The sequence below is a fragment of the Gopherus flavomarginatus genome, chromosome 9 (assembly GCF_025201925.1).
Source record: "Gopherus flavomarginatus isolate rGopFla2 chromosome 9, rGopFla2.mat.asm, whole genome shotgun sequence".
NCBI lineage: Eukaryota > Metazoa > Chordata > Testudines > Testudinidae > Gopherus > Gopherus flavomarginatus.
In genome coordinates, this window is record NC_066625.1 from 33141039 (window position 1) to 33158253 (window position 17215).

General features: G+C 58.6%; 1 protein-coding gene across 11 annotated transcripts; it reads left to right on the forward strand.

Annotated features, from left to right (window-relative positions):
* Window positions 1–428: 428 nt before the first annotated feature.
* On the forward strand, window positions 429–15496 carry LOC127058358 (forkhead box protein J1-B-like). Of its 11 annotated transcripts, XM_050968310.1 has the most exons (5): window positions 429–617; window positions 1995–2083; window positions 8462–9006; window positions 11493–12037; window positions 13283–15496. In XM_050968310.1, exons 1-5 carry the CDS (start codon window positions 535–537, stop codon window positions 13392–13394), a joined length of 1374 nt encoding a protein of 457 aa, XP_050824267.1. In that variant the 5' UTR covers window positions 429–534; the 3' UTR covers window positions 13395–15496. The 11 variants fall into 11 exon arrangements, with proteins under 11 accessions (XP_050824267.1, XP_050824263.1, XP_050824264.1 ...); XM_050968306.1 differs by having other exon boundaries at window positions 11493–13375; XM_050968307.1 differs by having other exon boundaries at window positions 1998–2083; window positions 11493–13375.
* The last annotated feature ends 1719 nt before the right edge of the window (window positions 15497–17215 follow it).

Here is a 17215-nt window from a genome sequence, read left to right on the forward strand (position 1 = left end):
AAAGCCTTAGGCTTCCCTTTGGAAGCAGAGATGTAAGGAGATCTGTGAGTGAAGGAGTGACTGGATGAAGCAAGGACACCCAAGGCTTTCTCTGAATAGAAATGTGGCGGTTGTACCTCGAGAGCGACCATGGGGTGAAGGTGGGCCTGTCCCAGACATCGCTCTCTGGCTATAGATGTTGCAGTTTAGAGTGTGCTTCTCCGGCTGTAGGTCTGAGGGAGGCAGACCCCCTTCCAGGAGTAAAGCAGTCCAAAACCAGCAAGGGCAAACCAAACAACATTAGAGCCCTGTAGCAAGGCGGTGTGGCTCCCCTCCTCCCCAGGGAGGGTTGAGACCCGTCAGGTGCCAAAAGGGGCGGGGCCACTGAGCAGTAGTCCCACCCCTCAGAGGGTCAGGAGGTGCCCCAGAAGTATAAAAGCAGGCCCTCAGCTGGAGCCCTGCCACCATCGGGAGTGGACCTGCTAGAGGGTGCTCCTGACTGGGAAGCTGCGGTGGCCTAGGGCCGTTGCCCTGACTGGTCAGAACTTCCCCACTATGATGAGGAGCTGCCGGAGCTGCCCCGTCCCTGCTACTACCCTGAGAAACCCCCGGACCAGGCCTGGCTGGACTCATCTGAGGTACTACCAGATCTACCACCCAGCCCTGGCCAGGAAGAGCCCATGCTACTAAGCTTCCCAGGGACTGATGGCCCCGATCAGGTAGGACCAGAGGGGGAGATAGGAAGTAGCCAGGGGCAGCTGACCCCAGTCAGACTGCAAGTATGCCGGAACCCATGTCAGTGTGTTTTGGTCAGGATTCCCCACTGACAGTTAACGGCGTTAACAGCTGCTAGGGCCCTGGGCTGGAATGCAGTGGAGTGGGTGGGCCTGCGTTTCTCCTGCCACCCGTACATGGGTAGCAGAATCCCCCTCCCCCCGGCCTAAGGAGGCCCATCAATCCTGAATTATTTACTGCTCAGCCCTGAGCCACAAGGGCCTGAGCTACTGTAACTGTGGGTTTGGGTGCCTGCCCGAACCAAGGGCTGGGCCCCCTTTGACTGTGCTACTGCTCGGTCCTGCCTACAGGACCTGAGCCGCCTGAACTGCTGGCTGCTCAGCCCCGAGGGCAGAGGCCCTCAGATGATGTGTAGTGAGGCAGTGTGGCTCCCCTCCTCCCCAGGGAGGGTTGAGCCCCGGCCGCACACTGTCACAAGCCCACAAAGAGTCCAGGCTCCCACAGCAGTTGCCTGAAAGGTAAGAGGGCAGGGGTATCTGGGAGGGGGGCCTGGCTCCCTGACCACTCCTGTCTTGAGGACATTAGGCTGAGGGCCCTGGGCTCCAAAAAAAGTAAGGATGGTCCCTCTACTTCAGGGGATTCAGGCAGTAGAGGCTCTTCGGTCCTCCTGGTAAGCAGCCCCTTGGGCTAGGGAGCTCTTCTCTCTGAGTGCCATGTGCATGTGATTTGAGTCCTCCCTTTTAAAGGGCCACCCCTCTCCAAGTTTGACAGGCTTCCCACCTGTGCCAGGTTGTGGCTGACTGTGCCCAGCTGAGCTCTGTAACCCCTTCCTTCCTGAGGGGTGAGAACTGGCCTGTTCTACCACAGGAACATAAAGGATTCACATCTCCCAGGCAGCAGGCACCGAGCCAGGCACCCAGAGCACTCCTGCAGCTGGTTGGGTGGCCATAAGGATTCCTTTCCTTCCAGCCCCAGGTAGGGGCAGAAGCTCTTTCCTCGCCCTCTCTATTTCACAAAGGGCGGAGTGCGCTTAGGTGCTGAGTATGAAGCTGTCCTCACTGAAAAGGGCCTCCTTTGGCAAAGGCACCTGATGGGCCTGCCAAAGTCAGGATTGAACCAGGTACCTCTAGGCAGTCAGTGCTGTGTTTGCCCGAGGGCACTGAAGTGCTGGGCTTTGGCTTTTTCTCTTGGGGGAAGGGCCTTGGTAATGTGTCATGAAGCTTTAGTGCAAAACTTCCTTGAGACTTCAACTATCACAGCTGCTGTGCACGTTCTTCTAGCAGCTCTCCCGCCCAGAGCCAGAGCCTTGGATCAACAACCCCGCTGCTTCCCCTAGCGCTACAAGGAATGAGCCACCCATGCACCGCAGGTATTTCCGAGTTGGGCCAACACAGTCACCAGGAATTGACCCCCTCCCCTCCTACCCCAGTCTGGCAGGTATCCCTAGACCAGCACAGCCTGTGGTGTGCCCTGAGTGTCTGAATTTCTGAACACCCACATGGGAAATGCCTTTATTTTCACAGGCTCTTTTCGGGGGCTGTCTCCACAGCCTGTTTCTTGCAGAAAGGAATTGGTTACCTAACACTCAGCCTGCCTGGATGCAGGTGGTAGATTCTGTATGAGCGTACACAGGATTATAGTCCTAGGGCCATGGCTCTTTGCCTCCCACTCAGACCTTGACCATATTCAGCCCAAAATCCCACAGTGCAATCTGACCTTGGCCCACCATACCCCAGACATTCAGTGATGTCTGCTGGCCTGTATGACAGGGGAAGGGGGTGAACCATTACCAAGTGACAGCAATAAAAGCACTGTGTTAGTGCATGAGTGAGGGGTCACATACCCCTCTGGTGGCCCATGTGCATGGGATGAATTTGTGGCTGCAGAAAGGTCCCCAGGATGCTGTGGCAGAGCTTTGGTTGGGGGCCCCAGTGTTGGTCACCTGTAGGTCTAGTGGCGACTGGTATCCTTGGCAGCCTACACTAGCCAAGAGTCAAACAGTGGGACGGGACAGGGGATGCGGCCAGCTAACACCCAAAGCCTTTCAATCACTAGCATATTCCAGCCCAGCGTGATCCCTGTCCCTGCATCTCACAAACCCTTCAGCATATCTGGCCATGTCTGTGCCAGCGCAGCAGAGAATGAGGTGGATTCCCATCCCACAATCTCCCCCCACATCCTGGACAGCCAGCAACACCTAGTTGCAACTTCCCTGGGCTAGGGCAGAACCGGTGATCTGGCCATGGGTCCCTGGCCCAGGCCCCCTTCCTGCCTCCCTCTCCCCAGCCCTTCCTGGCTGTTGGTGGCTTCCAGAGTCCAGCTCTGGTGGCCAAAGCTCAGCATCTGGCCTCCCCTTTGAGGCCCTGGGGTGGGGAGGAGAGAGGGGAATATTGGGGTTGAAGCTACTAGGACTAGAGTCCAGGGGAGAGTGACTGTGTCAGGCATTGGGACTGGCCCTAGGAGCTGCTCCAATAAGTTTGGGTCAAATAAAAGCTGCTCAGGCAGAGTCCTGCTGCCAGGCAGGGCTGCACTCCTATCTAGCCCTACCCTGCCCCAGAGCCAAGGCTCACCAGGGAGCGGGTGCAAATAGAAGACTCTAAGCACAGTGTGACTTGCGAGGAGCCCGCAGTGTGACATGCATGTGCATTGAGGTCCTTGCTGGTGCCTCCTGAGGCAGTTTAATTTCTTTTCTTCCAAGAGACCCCCTCTGCCCTTCCCCCCTGCCCCGGCCTCTGAGTAGCTAGGGCTGGGGCTGTTTAGTGTATCAGACTGGTGAAGGGAAGTGCTGAAGCAGAGGCTAAGGTGTCCAAGCTTTGCAGCCCTGAAGACCATGCTGGGACCTATAACATCCAAGGACTGGATCATGTGCTCTGGTGGGGAGGGAAATGCTGTAGCTGGTGTTTAAACTGGGCTAAGAAAAGTCGGGGGTCTGTCATTGTTCATGGAAGGTTAGAGCGGGGGACTGGGAGACAGGACTCCTCGGTTCCATTCCAGCTCTGTTCTGGACTTAATGTGTGACCTTAGGCAAGTAACTTTCCCTCTGAGGCTATGCCTCAGTTTCCCTACCTTGGGCTTTGTCTGTGGCTGGAACATGGTGAAGGTGCCACATTTAAATACAGTTACACTGCCCTTTGCCAGCAGCCAGCTCATCTGGGATGCAGCTCAGAGGCCTCATTTGGGGTAGGATATACACCCTCTGTCATCCCACGTGCTTGGAGCTGTGCCTGTGGTCTCCATGGCCTGCTCTGGCCTCTATGGGATGCTGCATGCTGGGATTTGCAGGCTCTGTGAGCTGCAACATGCTTTGCAGCTGGCGTCACTCTATAGACCTTTCTGGGCCTCCTCTGAAGGGCTGATTTTCAGAGGTCCCCAGGCTTTGGAAGCTGCAGGTGGTTGAACATCTCTTATTCCTCAGCTCTCACACCACTCCTTTGCCCTCCCACACAAGCCGGCCACTGGCAAAGGAGCTATGCGGAAGACGCTTTCCCCTCTTCCTGAGTTTCACAGGCAGCTAGCTCTGGTGATTTCAACATGAGCCTCCCAACAACTGGTGTTTTTCTTAAAGCCCGGGCTCCTGGAGTCAGGTGATGACGTGAGACTCAGCTTGCATTTTAAAATCCATTCCTAGCCCTGGCGGTTGTGGAGGAAAGCTGGAGAACGTGACCCCCAAAGGCTCCGAGACAGGAGACCAACAGGGAGATGTAGGATTTCTAAAAATCTCCTGAGGTTTAAGCGAACTTCATGGTCTGGAGGCCCAACTTGTGCTCTTGCTCTCTGCCCCTCAAGTCAAGGCGCTTTTCTTTGTCCAGCATGAGAATTTATAGAGGATCCCTAACTGCTGAGCGGCTGGGAGCCTCCCTCCGGGCTTCATTGGCCAGAAGGCGCAAGGGACTCTAGACACCCGCAGCCAATGGGACGTCCGGGATCGGTTTAAAGGGCGCCCCTGCAACCCTACAAAAGGTGATGCGGGCCCCCTGCCAGGCCAGCCGGGCGGAGGGGGCGGTAGCAGGAGGCGCGGAGTGTGTCTGTGCCAGGCCAGACAGGTGCCCCCCTGGGGACGCCACCCCCAGCCCTCATCTCTCTGCCAAGGTAAGAGCTCCGCTGTCCCTGGCAAGCGCCTGCCCCTCTCCCGGGTTAGTTCCCTGCAGTTCAGCCCTGGGTTTGGCAAGTTCGAGGGACAGACTCCCCTCCCTGCTCGGGCACTGCCCCAAGGGGCTGCTGTTCCCCAGCACCCAGGCTGCGAGGCACGCAACGAGCGCAGCGGGTGGTCTGGACAGATGTGCAGGCATCGGCTTTGGATCTGGATCTCGTCTGAACGTGGCTCCTTTCCTGATCTGTCACCAAAGAAAAGGCTGGGTGGGGAGAGCAGGTCCCGGGGCGGGGCGGGGGTGGCCTTGCAACGCTGGCGCCATCGGGAGGCACCAGGAGCTGGAGCTATGGGTCCGATCGGATCCGTGCCTCTAGCCTAGTTGCATAACCGGTGTCATGTTCACTTTGTGGGTGGTGGCAGAGGGGGTCTCTCAGACCTTAGGAGCTTTGAGGGCTCTTCATCCCCTGCCTAGGTGGGGAGGGGGAGATTGCCTTCAGCGGATGGTCTGGGGCTTGACCAGGACCTCTTGTGTCGTGGCTCTGAGTGACCTGGAGAGACTAGCTCTGTGCCTCAGTTTCCCTGTCTGTAACAGACTATGCTTGACATTGCCCTGCCTCCCAGGTGGCAGTAACCCCTGAGTGCAGAGCAGTCAGGGACTCATGAAGCCAGTTGTGGATCTGGCTGTGTCAGGCATAGAGTGGAAGAACCCCTTTTAGATGCCCCTGGTTGGCTCTGCCTGGCTCCACGCTGCCTGCTGTAAGGTTTGCTGAAGAGCCCAGGAGCCGATGAGTGAGAGGAGACTTCTTGAGCTGCCCCATCCTGCCATCTCTCTGGTCTGCTGGGCAGCTGGTGATGGGTCTGGTTCTCCAGGCTCTCTGCCACACTTGTGGCTGCTGTTCCATTCTCAAGCTGCTAGTGCCTGGGGCCACCCTGAGCCGCCCTCCCCCATGGCATTGTGTTCCCCGTTTGCTGTGCAGCATGCCCAGTCTGTTGGTGCACTACCGTAATGAGACAATGTGAGTCCTTTAGTGGCAGCATTTGGCCACCTGTGGGAACAGGAGAAAGCCTCCCTGGAGGCTGCCTCAGCACTTTGTTTTCTACACTGCACGTCCCAGGTGAGCAGGGCAGAGCCAGGTGCCAGTGTAACTCATCTCTCAGCAGGTGGATTCTGTTTTGTTTGCAGGTGGCAACTGCTCGGTCTTTGTCTCCGTGCTGGCTGCACAGCTCCGTCCATTGCCTGTGGGGCTGGGGAGCAGGGGACTCTAAGTCTGGGCACTGCGCTCACTCAGCGCAAAAGGGGAATGCTCATTTGAGGAGCGTTTTCCAAGGATGAGAACCAGCTGATTCCTGTCCATTCTCCTTGGTGCTCCCTGGGCAGGTCCCTGTACTGCCTCAGTTCCCCTGGTGTAAATGCAGATGGTAACGCATGATTGGAAGGTGCTTTGAGCAGAGCCAGTGCAAGGAAGTTTTGCATCCTAGGCGAAACTTCCACCTTGCGCCACTCCCCCACCCAGCTAACCCAGCCCCCCACCTGGGGATCCCACCACCCCCCCTCTCTGCGGCAGCTAACCCTGCCTGGGGAGCACGCCAGGGCCACTCTAATTCTCCTCCTCTCCCAGGCTTGCGGTGCAGATTGGAGGAGACTTAGAGGGCTGTGTGCTCAGTGGAGGAGGCAGAGTGAAGGTGATCTGGGGCAAGGAGTGGTTCCCCTGTGTGCTCCCACCAACCTCAGTTACTGCAGGCGGCCCTCCCCCACACCTGCTCACCTCCACTCCACCTCCTCACCTGAACGGGCTTTTAGGCACCCCCAACCACTAGGCGCCCTTGGCGGCTGCCTAGTTTGCCTAAATGCTTGCACCGGCCCTGACTTTGAGGTCCCTGCTTGAAGGTGCCACAGATATGCATGTTATATTGTGCTTGGAGGCTCCTCCAGCAAGATCTGTCTGAGCTCTTCCCTGAGACTTAGGGCTTGTCTACATCAGAAAGTTGCAGCGCTGGTGAGGGAGTTACAGCGCTGCAACTTTGAAGGTGTACACATCTGCAGGGCACCACCAGCGCTGCAACTCCCTGTTTGCAGCGCTGGCCGTACTCCCGTTTTGTCTCGGGTGTAGAGGATCCAGCGCTGGTGATCCAGCGCTGGTAATCCAATGTAGACACTTACCAGCGCTTTTCTTGACCTCCGTGGAAGGAGGAAGCCTCTGGTAATCAAGCTGGTCTCCTTTCCCGGTTTGCTCTCTTGTTCCCGGAGCCCAGAGCAAGCAGGTCTCCTTCCCTGCGGTTTGCTGGGTGGCTCCGGGAACGCGAGAGCAAACCGCGGCGAAGCGGGTCTCCTTTCCCGGTTTGCTCTCTCGTTCCCGGAGCCCCGAGCAAGCAGGTCTCCTTCCCTGCGGTTTGCTGGGTGGCTCCGGGAACGAGAGAGCAAACCGCGGCGAAGCGGGTCTCCTTTCCCGGTTTGCTCTCTCGTTCCCGGAGCCCAGAGCAAGCAGGTCTCCTTCCCTGCGGTTTGCTGGGTGGCTCCGGGAACGCGAGAGCAAACCGCGGCGAAGCGGGTCTCCTTTCCCGGTTTGCTCTCTCGTTCCCGGAGCCCCGAGCAAGCAGGTCTCCTTCCCTGCGGTTTGCTGGGTGGCTCCGGGAACGAGAGAGCAAACCGCGGCGAAGCGGGTCTCCTTTCCCGGTTTGCTCTCGCGTTCCCGGAACCCCCCTTGAAGCCGCCCAACAGCGCTGCAGTGTGGCCACATCTAACACCACTTGCAGCGCTGGTTGCTGTAAGTGTGGCCACTCTGCAGCGCTGGCCCTATACAGCTGTACTAATACAGCTGTAACAACCAGCGCTGCAAAACTTTAGATGTAGACATGGCCTTAGTAATGAGCTGGGGCTTGGGGGGGCTTCAAGGCCAGACTGTATTTACATGAACACACCCACTCTACCTAGGTGCAAGCAGGCAGAGCTGAGTTGCCCAAGTTCTCATTTCTGGCTGGTGCTGGGGTACAAATTGCTTTAGTGCTGAATACAGGGATAATGGAAACATCCTTATTGTATGAGTGCAGGGCAGCAGGCCTGTGCATAGCCTGGCCTGATTGAGTGGGTTCACCCTCAGCTGAACTGAACTCACTAAGCAGAGGGGGAGGAGTTTGCCTGTAGGTTTTGGGTCTGCCTATGGTGACTTGTTTTGCACAACTGGTTGCTAGAGTTCCTGCTAATCAGGTCTTAGTGCTGTCTGGCTTGCAGCAGTGAGGTTCCCCCACTGAGAGCTGAAATCACTGAGTACTGGGGGCACAGGGGAGAGGCCAGGGGCAGCAGACAAATGCAGCTGCAGGGACGGCATTGCTTGATGTTTCTTTCCTCCATTTAGTTTTCCCTGATTACTGAGTGGAGGGCTTGAATTGTTAAGAGGGACCCCTGGATATTGAAAACCTGGCCCTGGTTGCTGCTAGCTCCACCCTGCAGAAGGGCTATGCTCCCAGGGAAAGAGCCACAAGGCTGTGCTGATCCCAGCAGCTCCTGGAAGCCCTGGCCCTAGCTGTCCATGCCTGCAGCCTGGGTCTCTCCTCCCTCCACCCTGAGCTGTCCTCCCCTGGGATGCTTCTCACAAGGAGCTGTGCAGGGCATGGGAGAGGGCTGGCCTATGGCTGATGTGCCTCTGCTCTGCCCTGCAGTGGGACTGGAGGGAGCGTGTCAGCAGAGGATGCCCATCCTCATCTCGCCCGACATCGCTGCCCAGTTCAAGAAGAAGTGGCTGCTGCTGCACCCTGAGGACCAGGACAATGCGGGTGAGGCTGTGACCTTGGATGACAGCCTCACCAGCTTGCAGTGGCTCCAAAACTTTTCCATCGTCACCATTGATCCGGAGAGACCACCTGTCCCCAGCTGTCCTCTCCAGCAGCCTCCCCAGCAGCTCTTCCAAGGGTCCGAGGCCCCGGCCAGCCCACCAGCAGGAGACACTGCAGCCAAGGGGATGCCCCCGCGTCTAGGCAAACCCACCTCCACAGCCACCTCCCCTGGTACCAGCTACCTGCCTGGCCTTGGCGCTGCAGAGATTGATTACAAGAGCAACCCTAGGGTGAAGCCCCCTTACTCCTATGCCACCCTCATCTGCTTGGCTGTGCGGGCCAGCAAGCAGGCCAAGGTCACCTTGTCAGCCATCTACAGCTGGATCATGGAGAACTTCTGCTACTACCGGCATGCTGAGCCCAGCTGGCAGGTGAGTTGGTGGCTTGAATAATTAACAGCCCTGTTGAGGTGATGGACAATGGAGGCTTCCGTCTGTCACCACGAGGACTGGGGCTCCGCAGGCTGATAAATGAGCCGTGGTATTTGATTCCTTCTGCCTTGGTCACCCTCATCAAGGCTGCTTGTACTGAGGCGGGGAGTGCAGGGCACTCTCTTTCTCTCTCTTGCTTCTTGGAAGACCCCAGCAAACACCGTATTTAGCTGTGGAGCTGCTCCTCCACAGGTGTCATCTGGAGTGGGGGATGCTGGAAAGGTGGCTCATCCACCCTCTTTCTATGGAGCCTTTCACTCTACAGGTGGTAGAGCGAGTGTCTGTTTGGGACTGAAATGCAGGCACCTCTGGGGCGGGTCATGGCTGTGGGAGAGCTCCCAGGAAACCTACTGAGCAGTCTCCTCTCTCAGTGGGTCAGCTATGCCAGCTTGTCATGGCCATGCTAATTGTGTCCCCACCCTCTGCTGTGTGGAGAGGAGCTTGCTGGGATTTCAGAGGAATAAGTGACAGGACTGGGGTGGGGGGAGGAGGCAGGGGCAAGAGCCAGTGTCCCTGGGTTCATCAAAAGCCCCTTGCTATAAAGAACAGGGGATGAACAAACCTGGCTTGTGTGTCTAGACCCAGGGATGCTAATGGGGCCACCTGAGCTCCGGCGGGGGGGTCTGGTCTCAGGAGGCAGTGGCAGGTCTCTGACCATGCTCACAAATGAGCCTGGGCATGTTGTCCCTGCTCCTGGGAGCTGGACTCAGAGGGCGTAATGCTTCCAGGCACCCATGCTACCCACCCCAAGCGTTTTGACGACACCACGCCGGTCCCAAAGACTCGGGAGACTGGCTGAAAAAGACTGTGGTTCTAACACAGGAAGCAGTGGGTGTCTTTTCCCCTCTGGGTGTGGGACCTTTGTGGACCATGTTTTCCAGCTTCTCTTCCCCCCACAACACGCATTCTTCTTAGACCAAACTGAGGTCCCCATTAGCAACACACCAAGGCCACATGCTCCCGCTGGGCACTGTCAGGACAGGCTGGACTAAGTAGTGCTAATCCGCGGGGCTGCTGCCAGACCCCCTGGTGGCTGCAGCTTTAATTCCAGCCCAGCCACCCCCCAGCTCCAACGGGGAGCCAAGCCCATGCAGCCACAGTCCTGGCTCCACACTGCCCCTTCCCTTGGTGTTCCTGCAGCAAGTGCTGCTCTGCCCAGCCAGCTCTCTGGGGGCAGAGCAGAGAGCCTCTGAAACACAAAGGACTAGGGGCTCTTTGCTGGGATGCCTGGAGTGTTGCAGGAGAGGAGCTGGGCAGGGTGGGGATGACACCTGCCCAGTGTGTCCCAAAGAGCCCTCGCTGCCAGCATGGCACATCCAGCCCAGCGCTGCCCCCACAGGCTGCACCTTAGCTTGCCAGCAGTCTTCTTATAAGTCTTGAGCTCAGAAAGGTGCCGGGGGCAGCTCTGGGGTGAAGCATCTCCATGGCTGCAGCCCATGCACCCTTCGCTCCTGAGCCCAGCTGTGAGGGAGAGTGCTCCAGTGTCTGTGGCCCATTCAGCTGGATGGGGCTGTTTGTGATACAGGGGGTTGGTTTAGGACCTGCCTGTGCCTTCACAACAGCCACTGCATAGCCCGTGGGGGTGTCACTGCACCGGGGACCAGGGCTTCCTCAACTCCTGAAGTGGACAGGCTCTTCTCTGCACTTGGCCCAGAGCTGCCTGTCGGGGGCAGGGAAGGGCCCTGTATCCGTATCTGGAGGCTAAGGGACAGCCCTGACCGGTGGAGGATGCTTCAGCTCCAGCACAGCCTCTGCAGGGCAGCCCCCAGAGCAGAGGGGCTTGGCGTTAAGGCCCCATTGAGATGCACGGGGCATTTTTCCCGTATCAGAGAATGCTGGGGGTCAGGCTCTCAGCAGACTCAGGCAGATGCCCCGCTTTGGTCGCACTCTAGACGCATTTCTTCCCAGTCGGGACTGAAAGCGGAGATTCTGCTCTGCACATGACTGAGACCGTGGCCTGGCCTGTAGCACCTGAATCTCCTGGCCCCCAGCCCCAAACACTCACACAGTGAGTCACATGTATGTTATTCTGCTGGCCCCATCTGTGCAATGGGGCCTGGATATTGGCAATGTGCAAAGCTGGCAATCCTCCAGGGTTATGGTGCCACCCCATGCACATTACTGGGACATGGAGCAGTGAAGGGACTAGCTAGATTGGGTAAATGGTGCTAATGGTTGGGACTGGGAGTCAGGAGACCTGGTTCTGATCCAGGTTCCTCTCCACATGAGTCACTTAGGCCCAAACATCTTTAGGTGCCTAACTCCCATGGTCCCTAATGCCCAGTGCCTCAGTTTCCCCATCTGTCCAATGGGGCTAGTGCTATGCACTTTCCAGATGCTGGGAGGGCTCAGCAGGCCCAGGTACTGCTGGCCCCTCCTTGCTGCCATGTCCTTCATGGGCCTGTTCCTCCTTCTCTTGGCTGCAGAATTCCATCCGGCACAACCTGTCCTTGAACAAATGCTTCCGGAAAGTGCCGCGACAGAAGGACGAGCCAGGCAAGGGGGGCTTCTGGGAGATCGACCCTCAGTACGCCGATATGTTCATCGACGGTGTGGTCAAGCGGAGATGGCTGATGGCCGCACCCTACAGCCCACCATGGCAGCGCCCTGCCGTGCCTGCCCTGGAGACTAAGTGCAGCCTCTTGTCCCCTGTGCCCCACCTGGGGGATGGGCAGCCAGGGCACACCCCTCACCAGGCCACCTGCTGCCTGGTGCACCAGCACAGCCAACGCTGCCCACTGCTGGATGCCCCCAGCCCTCTGCCGAAGCGCAGCTGCCCAGCAGCCAGGACTGCCCAGTCCCCTCTGCTGCCCTCTAGTGGCAGAGATGCAGAGGCCCTGAGAGGAGAATTTGACTGGGCTGATGCCTTTGACGATGTCTTCCGGGGAAACGGCAGCAATTTCGAGGACCTGGATATTAACGCAGCGCTCAGCTCACTGTCCACAGAGGTGGACCTCGCCATGCAAGGCAGGTACATACCCCCTGCTGGCAAGTGGGGCGCCCCAGCTCCTAGTCACCTCAGCCCAGGGGCTTCCCACTGGGAGGATTTCACCCCCTTCGCTGACACCCCCCAGCACCCCTGGGAGGAGGAGAAGGGGGAGGCGCTCAGCAACCCCTGGGGCTTTGAGCAGGGTTTCAACTTCTGTGATGGCTTCCTCAGTGAGATGCAGCCCTGGGACAAAGTCGACACCTTCATGTGATCCTCTTCTCTCCTCTGGGGTGGGGCCCTAGGTGCGGCTGGGCTGCAGCGCCCAGCCCCCCAACTGATTGCTCTTCTGACTGCCCCTCGCTCAGCTGAGCTGGAGCTGAGCCCTGCCAGGTTGCTGAGGTGCAAGCGTTCCCCTGCAGGGAGTGCTGGGCCCCTGCCTCTCTTCTACTCACTGGCATGAAGGCAGGCTGAGTCCCTTCTCCTCTCCCAAGCACTCCGTGGGCGAGGCCCTGTCCCTCCCCGACTGCCAGCGCCTACAGCTTTGAGCCCTTGGGCAGGGTCACACTGGGAGTCCATCCCCCTCCCCCCGCCGCCAGCAAGCTGTAATACTGCAGACTGGTGACTTGGCTGGAAAGTGACTGTTCCAGGGCCAGCTGGACCTTGGCCCTGAGCCCCAAGAGGCTCTGTGCCCTGTCATGGCCCCCAGGCTGCAGGGGGGGGCAAGGGGGCAGCAGCTGTGGGACAGTACCCTGGGGGTGGCATCTGAGGAACCTGAGGGGGAGGGGTGGGCAGGAGGCTTGGAGGGAGCTCTGTGAATGGCATCGTGCCCGAAACAGGCCAGGATGGTCTAGGGCAGGAGGGAAGAGCTGGCACCAGAGTTGCATAGCCTGCCCAAGCAACACTGCTCTGAGTGACCTGCTTCCTTGAGCTGGGAGGGGCCTCTCCTGGTATTGCCCCAGCCTGGCAGAGGGAGGGCCTAGGAGGGAGCAGCCCTGCCATAGGGTGAGCCCTGCTGCCAGGACCCAAGTATTCAGCAAGTGGCATGGAGACCCAGCCGCTCCTCTTGCTGGGAGCTGCTGCCCAGCCAAGGAGGGGTATGAGTTGGCAGTGAAATCCCCTCCTGCACTCACCCATTGCAGTAGCTGAGCCTTGAGCCGCAGGTATGCCAGGCAAACCAAAGGAGCCTCCCCTGGCTGTGTGGCTCCAAGCCAGGGCTGGCCACTCTGCGCCTATGAGGGAAGCACCTTGCTCTGCAGCAGGGCCCCAGCCAGCTTCACCTCTCCCCAGGAACACTGGGCCTCATCTGGGCTGGCTGCTAGGCATAGCAGCCACCCCGCCCCCTCAGGGTGAAGATGGCAGAGCTCACCCTGCCTTGGGAGTGCCCCGTGCTACCTTCTGAAGCAGGAAGCCAGTGACGAGCAGAGGCAAACAGGCCAGCTGGGACCTGTTCCCTCCTGCCTCTGCCGTTATCCTGCACTGTGACCTCAGGCACGTGCAGCTTGGTGCCTTAGTTTCCCCACCTGTGAAATAAGAGTGATGCTGCCCTCCCCCTTGTCACGCACATGAGTGACACTGTTACTGTCCAGCCTGCCCTACAGGGCCAGGCTGGTACCGCCCCACCTCAGCAGAGCATCTCTCTGAGCCACCTCTGGTCTTAGCTGAGCACATGAGTCAGTGAGCCTGAGTTTACACTGGCCACATCCCACCTGGGGCTACGGGCTGGCCCGAGCTCCTAGCATGCCCTGCTCCAGCCAGGGCTCAGCAGCATGGTGGAATGGCCACACAGTGAAGAAAGTGGCAGTGGGGAGCCAGCCTGGGTTGTAACTGGGGCAGAGGGGAACATCACAAACTCTTCAAAGGGGGGCCCTGCTACCACCATGCCGCAGCTCTGCGAGATGGTGCTTTCTGGGAACTGGGCAGCTGTCCCATGGCGCTGCCAGCCCTGAGGCCATGGAGCAGTGCCAGCAGCATGCGAGACAAGGATCTTACCACTGGGAGGAGGATGGTGGCAACACAGGGCCACTGAGAGACCTGCCCATGCTGCAGAAGCAGGGAGCCCCAGGCTAGCCAGCAGCTGGGGTGAAGCACTCTCATTTGCCTGGTTTACCAATTATGAACCCAACTGCCCCCATGCCCTGAGCTGAACTTTCCCATGTACCCCTAGGGCCAGCACCACCCACAGTGCAATTGCAGCTGTGGCCCCTGCCAGGCTGGGAAGCCCCAGTCATGTCAGGGGACGACATGGCTCTTGTGCTGCAGGTCCCCTTTCCACCTGCTCGAGCTGCTGGAGCCAGGCTGGGAAGGGGGCAGGGTTGCTCGAAAGAGACGGAGGCTAAAGCCAGCAGCGGTGAGGGGTCCGAGGGTTTGACCCTGCTGGTGCTGCCAGCTCCTAGTGCTTACTGTGAATGGCCCACCTGTGCAGTCCCCACAGCTGGGGCTGAGGTGGCCTCGCGCAACAGCTCCTGGGAGATCCAGCTCCTGTCCAGGGCCCTAGGTAGCCACGCGGGGAGGGAGGTAGGAGCTGGGTTGAGGATGATCGGCATAGAGCTGTTATCCTTAGCTAGCAATGGTATTAAGAGTAAGGATGTAAAATACTAAATGGTTAACTGGCTAACCGACCCTAACCGTTAGCCTCAGCCCCATGGTTCAGACAGCCAGAGCAGCCCCAGCTGCAGAGGCCCCAGCCTCTCTCCCTTTTATTGGTTAACCATTTAAGTGACCTAATTTTAATCATTTAAACGGTTAACTTTGTAAATGGATATTTACATCCCTACTGAAGAGGGAAAAGAAGCAGAGTGTGAGAGGGAGAAAGTGTGGCTGTGGCTGTGTCCCCTAGAGCGATTCAGCTGGCAGCCCAGCTCTGCAGGGCCAGGCCGCAGGTGTTCTTGGTGATTTTGAAAACAAAGCACAAAATCTCAATGGATCTGTGGAGTCTTCTCAAACCCATGCCCGTGGGAGCTGTGCCTGAGCACCCGGAGGGCAAATGAGCCGGGCTGAAGCACATCCTTGTGGCCTTTAACCTGAAATCACTGGGCTTGCGATGGCCCTGCAACCTGGCTGAAATTGTAAACATGCACATTCACGCAAGTCAAGAGAGTCCAACGTAACGTTTCCCACTTCCACCCACATCATCACATCCCCTGCCCTTCCTGGGCCTCAGACACAGCATCATGCAAATGGCTCCATACGTGTCACTCAGGTCACAGTGATGACTAACTCTCCACCAGCGCTCAGTGCATCTGCGCCCAAGTGACATGGACCGGTCAACGCCTGTTCCCTGGATGATGCGCTGGGTGCTGCTGACAGTGTGTTCTTTCCCTGCTGGTGTCTGAGCGTGCAGGGAACGGGCCTGCCAACCTGGCATGGCGCTGGGTTTCCTGCGAGAAACCACAGGCTGAAGTCTCAGACTTGTGTGACTTTTTGTGTTTAATTCCCTTGGGTTTTTGTTTTGTTTTTTTTTTTATTGTAAAAGACAAAAAGAATAAAAATGGATTCCTCCAACAGTGTGGCATTCAGTTTCAGAGTTCGCAGCTCATTGCACGTGCTGGGCTTGTGCCCGGCTGCCCGCCAGCACACAGCGGCATGGCTTCTGACGCCAGGCTGAGAACACACCAGCCCATTGGTGTGCCAGGCAGTTCTGACCCCCGATGGGGAGGAGGTGGCAGGGCAGCCAAGCTGAGCAAGCCTGGTGTGGTGAGCAGGGCTGATGCCAGCTGGGCTGGCTAATATAGGCATTGCTGCATCCAGGGGTCCAAACCTCCAGCATGGGGTTCCCTGTTCCAGACGTGAACATGCCAGGAGCCTCTGTGTCCCAAGGCTGCAAGGCATCACCCTGCTTGAACCATCTGGGCAGCAATCAGGTGCTCAGCACCTCAAGCCAGGTGGAGTCTAGCCCCTCTGCCCCTCCCTCCTCAGCTTTAGGAGAGCTTCAGGTCATTCCCCCTTCACTGCTCCCCAGCCCCACCTCCCTCTCTGAGCCTCCACCGCACTGACCAGCCAGAGCCCTGGCACTGCCACACCCAGCCTGAGGCAGGCTTAGCCAGGTGGCTGCTGGCCCCCATGATCCCCCACTCCCACCCCATTCTGTGTGCTGAGCACTGCTGGACTCTTCAAGCAGAGCTGAACGGCTGCCTCCTGCACAGTGGCTGAGTGGCCCAGGACTCACACAGTTCACCCTACCAGCCCCTCACAAGCCTGCTGCAATTCTGGCACCTCTGTTGTGCCACCAGCTTGAGCTGGGTGCTGCCCTGCCTAGTGCAGGGAAGGTGAGGAGGTGTGATCTGGGAGCGTTTCACTCTCAGGCTGCCCAGGGGCATATGGCCACACAAGGTGCCAGGCCCTGGGGGTCTCATCACACTTGCCTGGGCACCTGCCTCTTCTGCACAAGGGGGGAAAGCCACGGTCCATTTCAAACCCATCTGGGCACCTCGCTGGGGCCATGCCCCACACCATTGCCCTCTGCTCCCCCCACAGTTCTTTGGGGCACAGACAGGGCCACTCAGGGTGACGATGGCCAGCAAGGGGCATGATGCAGGGCATGGGGGTAATACCGGAGGAAGGGGCTTGTCACTGAAAGCTCAACCCATGGGGTGGCTGCTCGGGCCAGTGGGAGGTTCAGGGCCCGGGTCGCTGTGCCAGCCCACCCAGGAGGAGTTTGGAAAGAGCTCTTTGCTCTGCCTAGTGTCAGTGCCGCAGTAGAGAGGCAGCTGGGCTCAGCCTGCCCAGGAGAGGCAGAGGACTCCTGGGGTCTGGCCCTTTTAGTCATCTCAGCTCACGCCCCCAGGCTGAGGGACATGACACAGAGACTGCCCTGGGCTGCGGGAGATGGCACCGCTGCTCTGGGTGTTAGCATGCTGAAATCCGGCTGGGGCCGTCCTCAACCCAGCTGGCTCTGCCCTCAGAGCTGCAGCTGCACCCTGCCTGCTGCATGCTCTGCCAGTCTCCCATCCCCTGGCCCGGCCGCAATGCCATGGGAATCAGGACAGAGGCAAAACCCTATTTTCTCCCTGCCCCTCCCCACTCAGTTTAGTGTTAGTCTGGGTCACTGAGTCAACAGCTCACTGACCCGCATAAGCCAAAGTGCCCAGCGGCCCAGGCCCCTCGTGGCTGCATAGCCCCAGCGGGCACAGCCTTTTGAAGCCAGGAGCTGTAATTAAAGCAGGAGACTGAATAGCATGAGCCAGAACTGGCTCAGAATCCCTCCCAGGGCAGCTAGCAGGG

Coding starts and splice junctions, on each gene's coding strand:
- LOC127058358 (XM_050968306.1), top strand. CDS start 535: ATGATGAGGAGCTGCCGGAGCTGCCCCGTCCCTGCTACTACCCTGAGA. Junction 618..1,994: donor CCTGGCTGGACTCATCTGAG/GTACTACCAGAT, acceptor ACGTTCTTCTAG/CAGCTCTCCCGCCCAGAGCC. Junction 2,084..8,461: donor GAGCCACCCATGCACCGCAG/GTATTTCCGAGT, acceptor TCTGCCCTGCAG/TGGGACTGGAGGGAGCGTGT.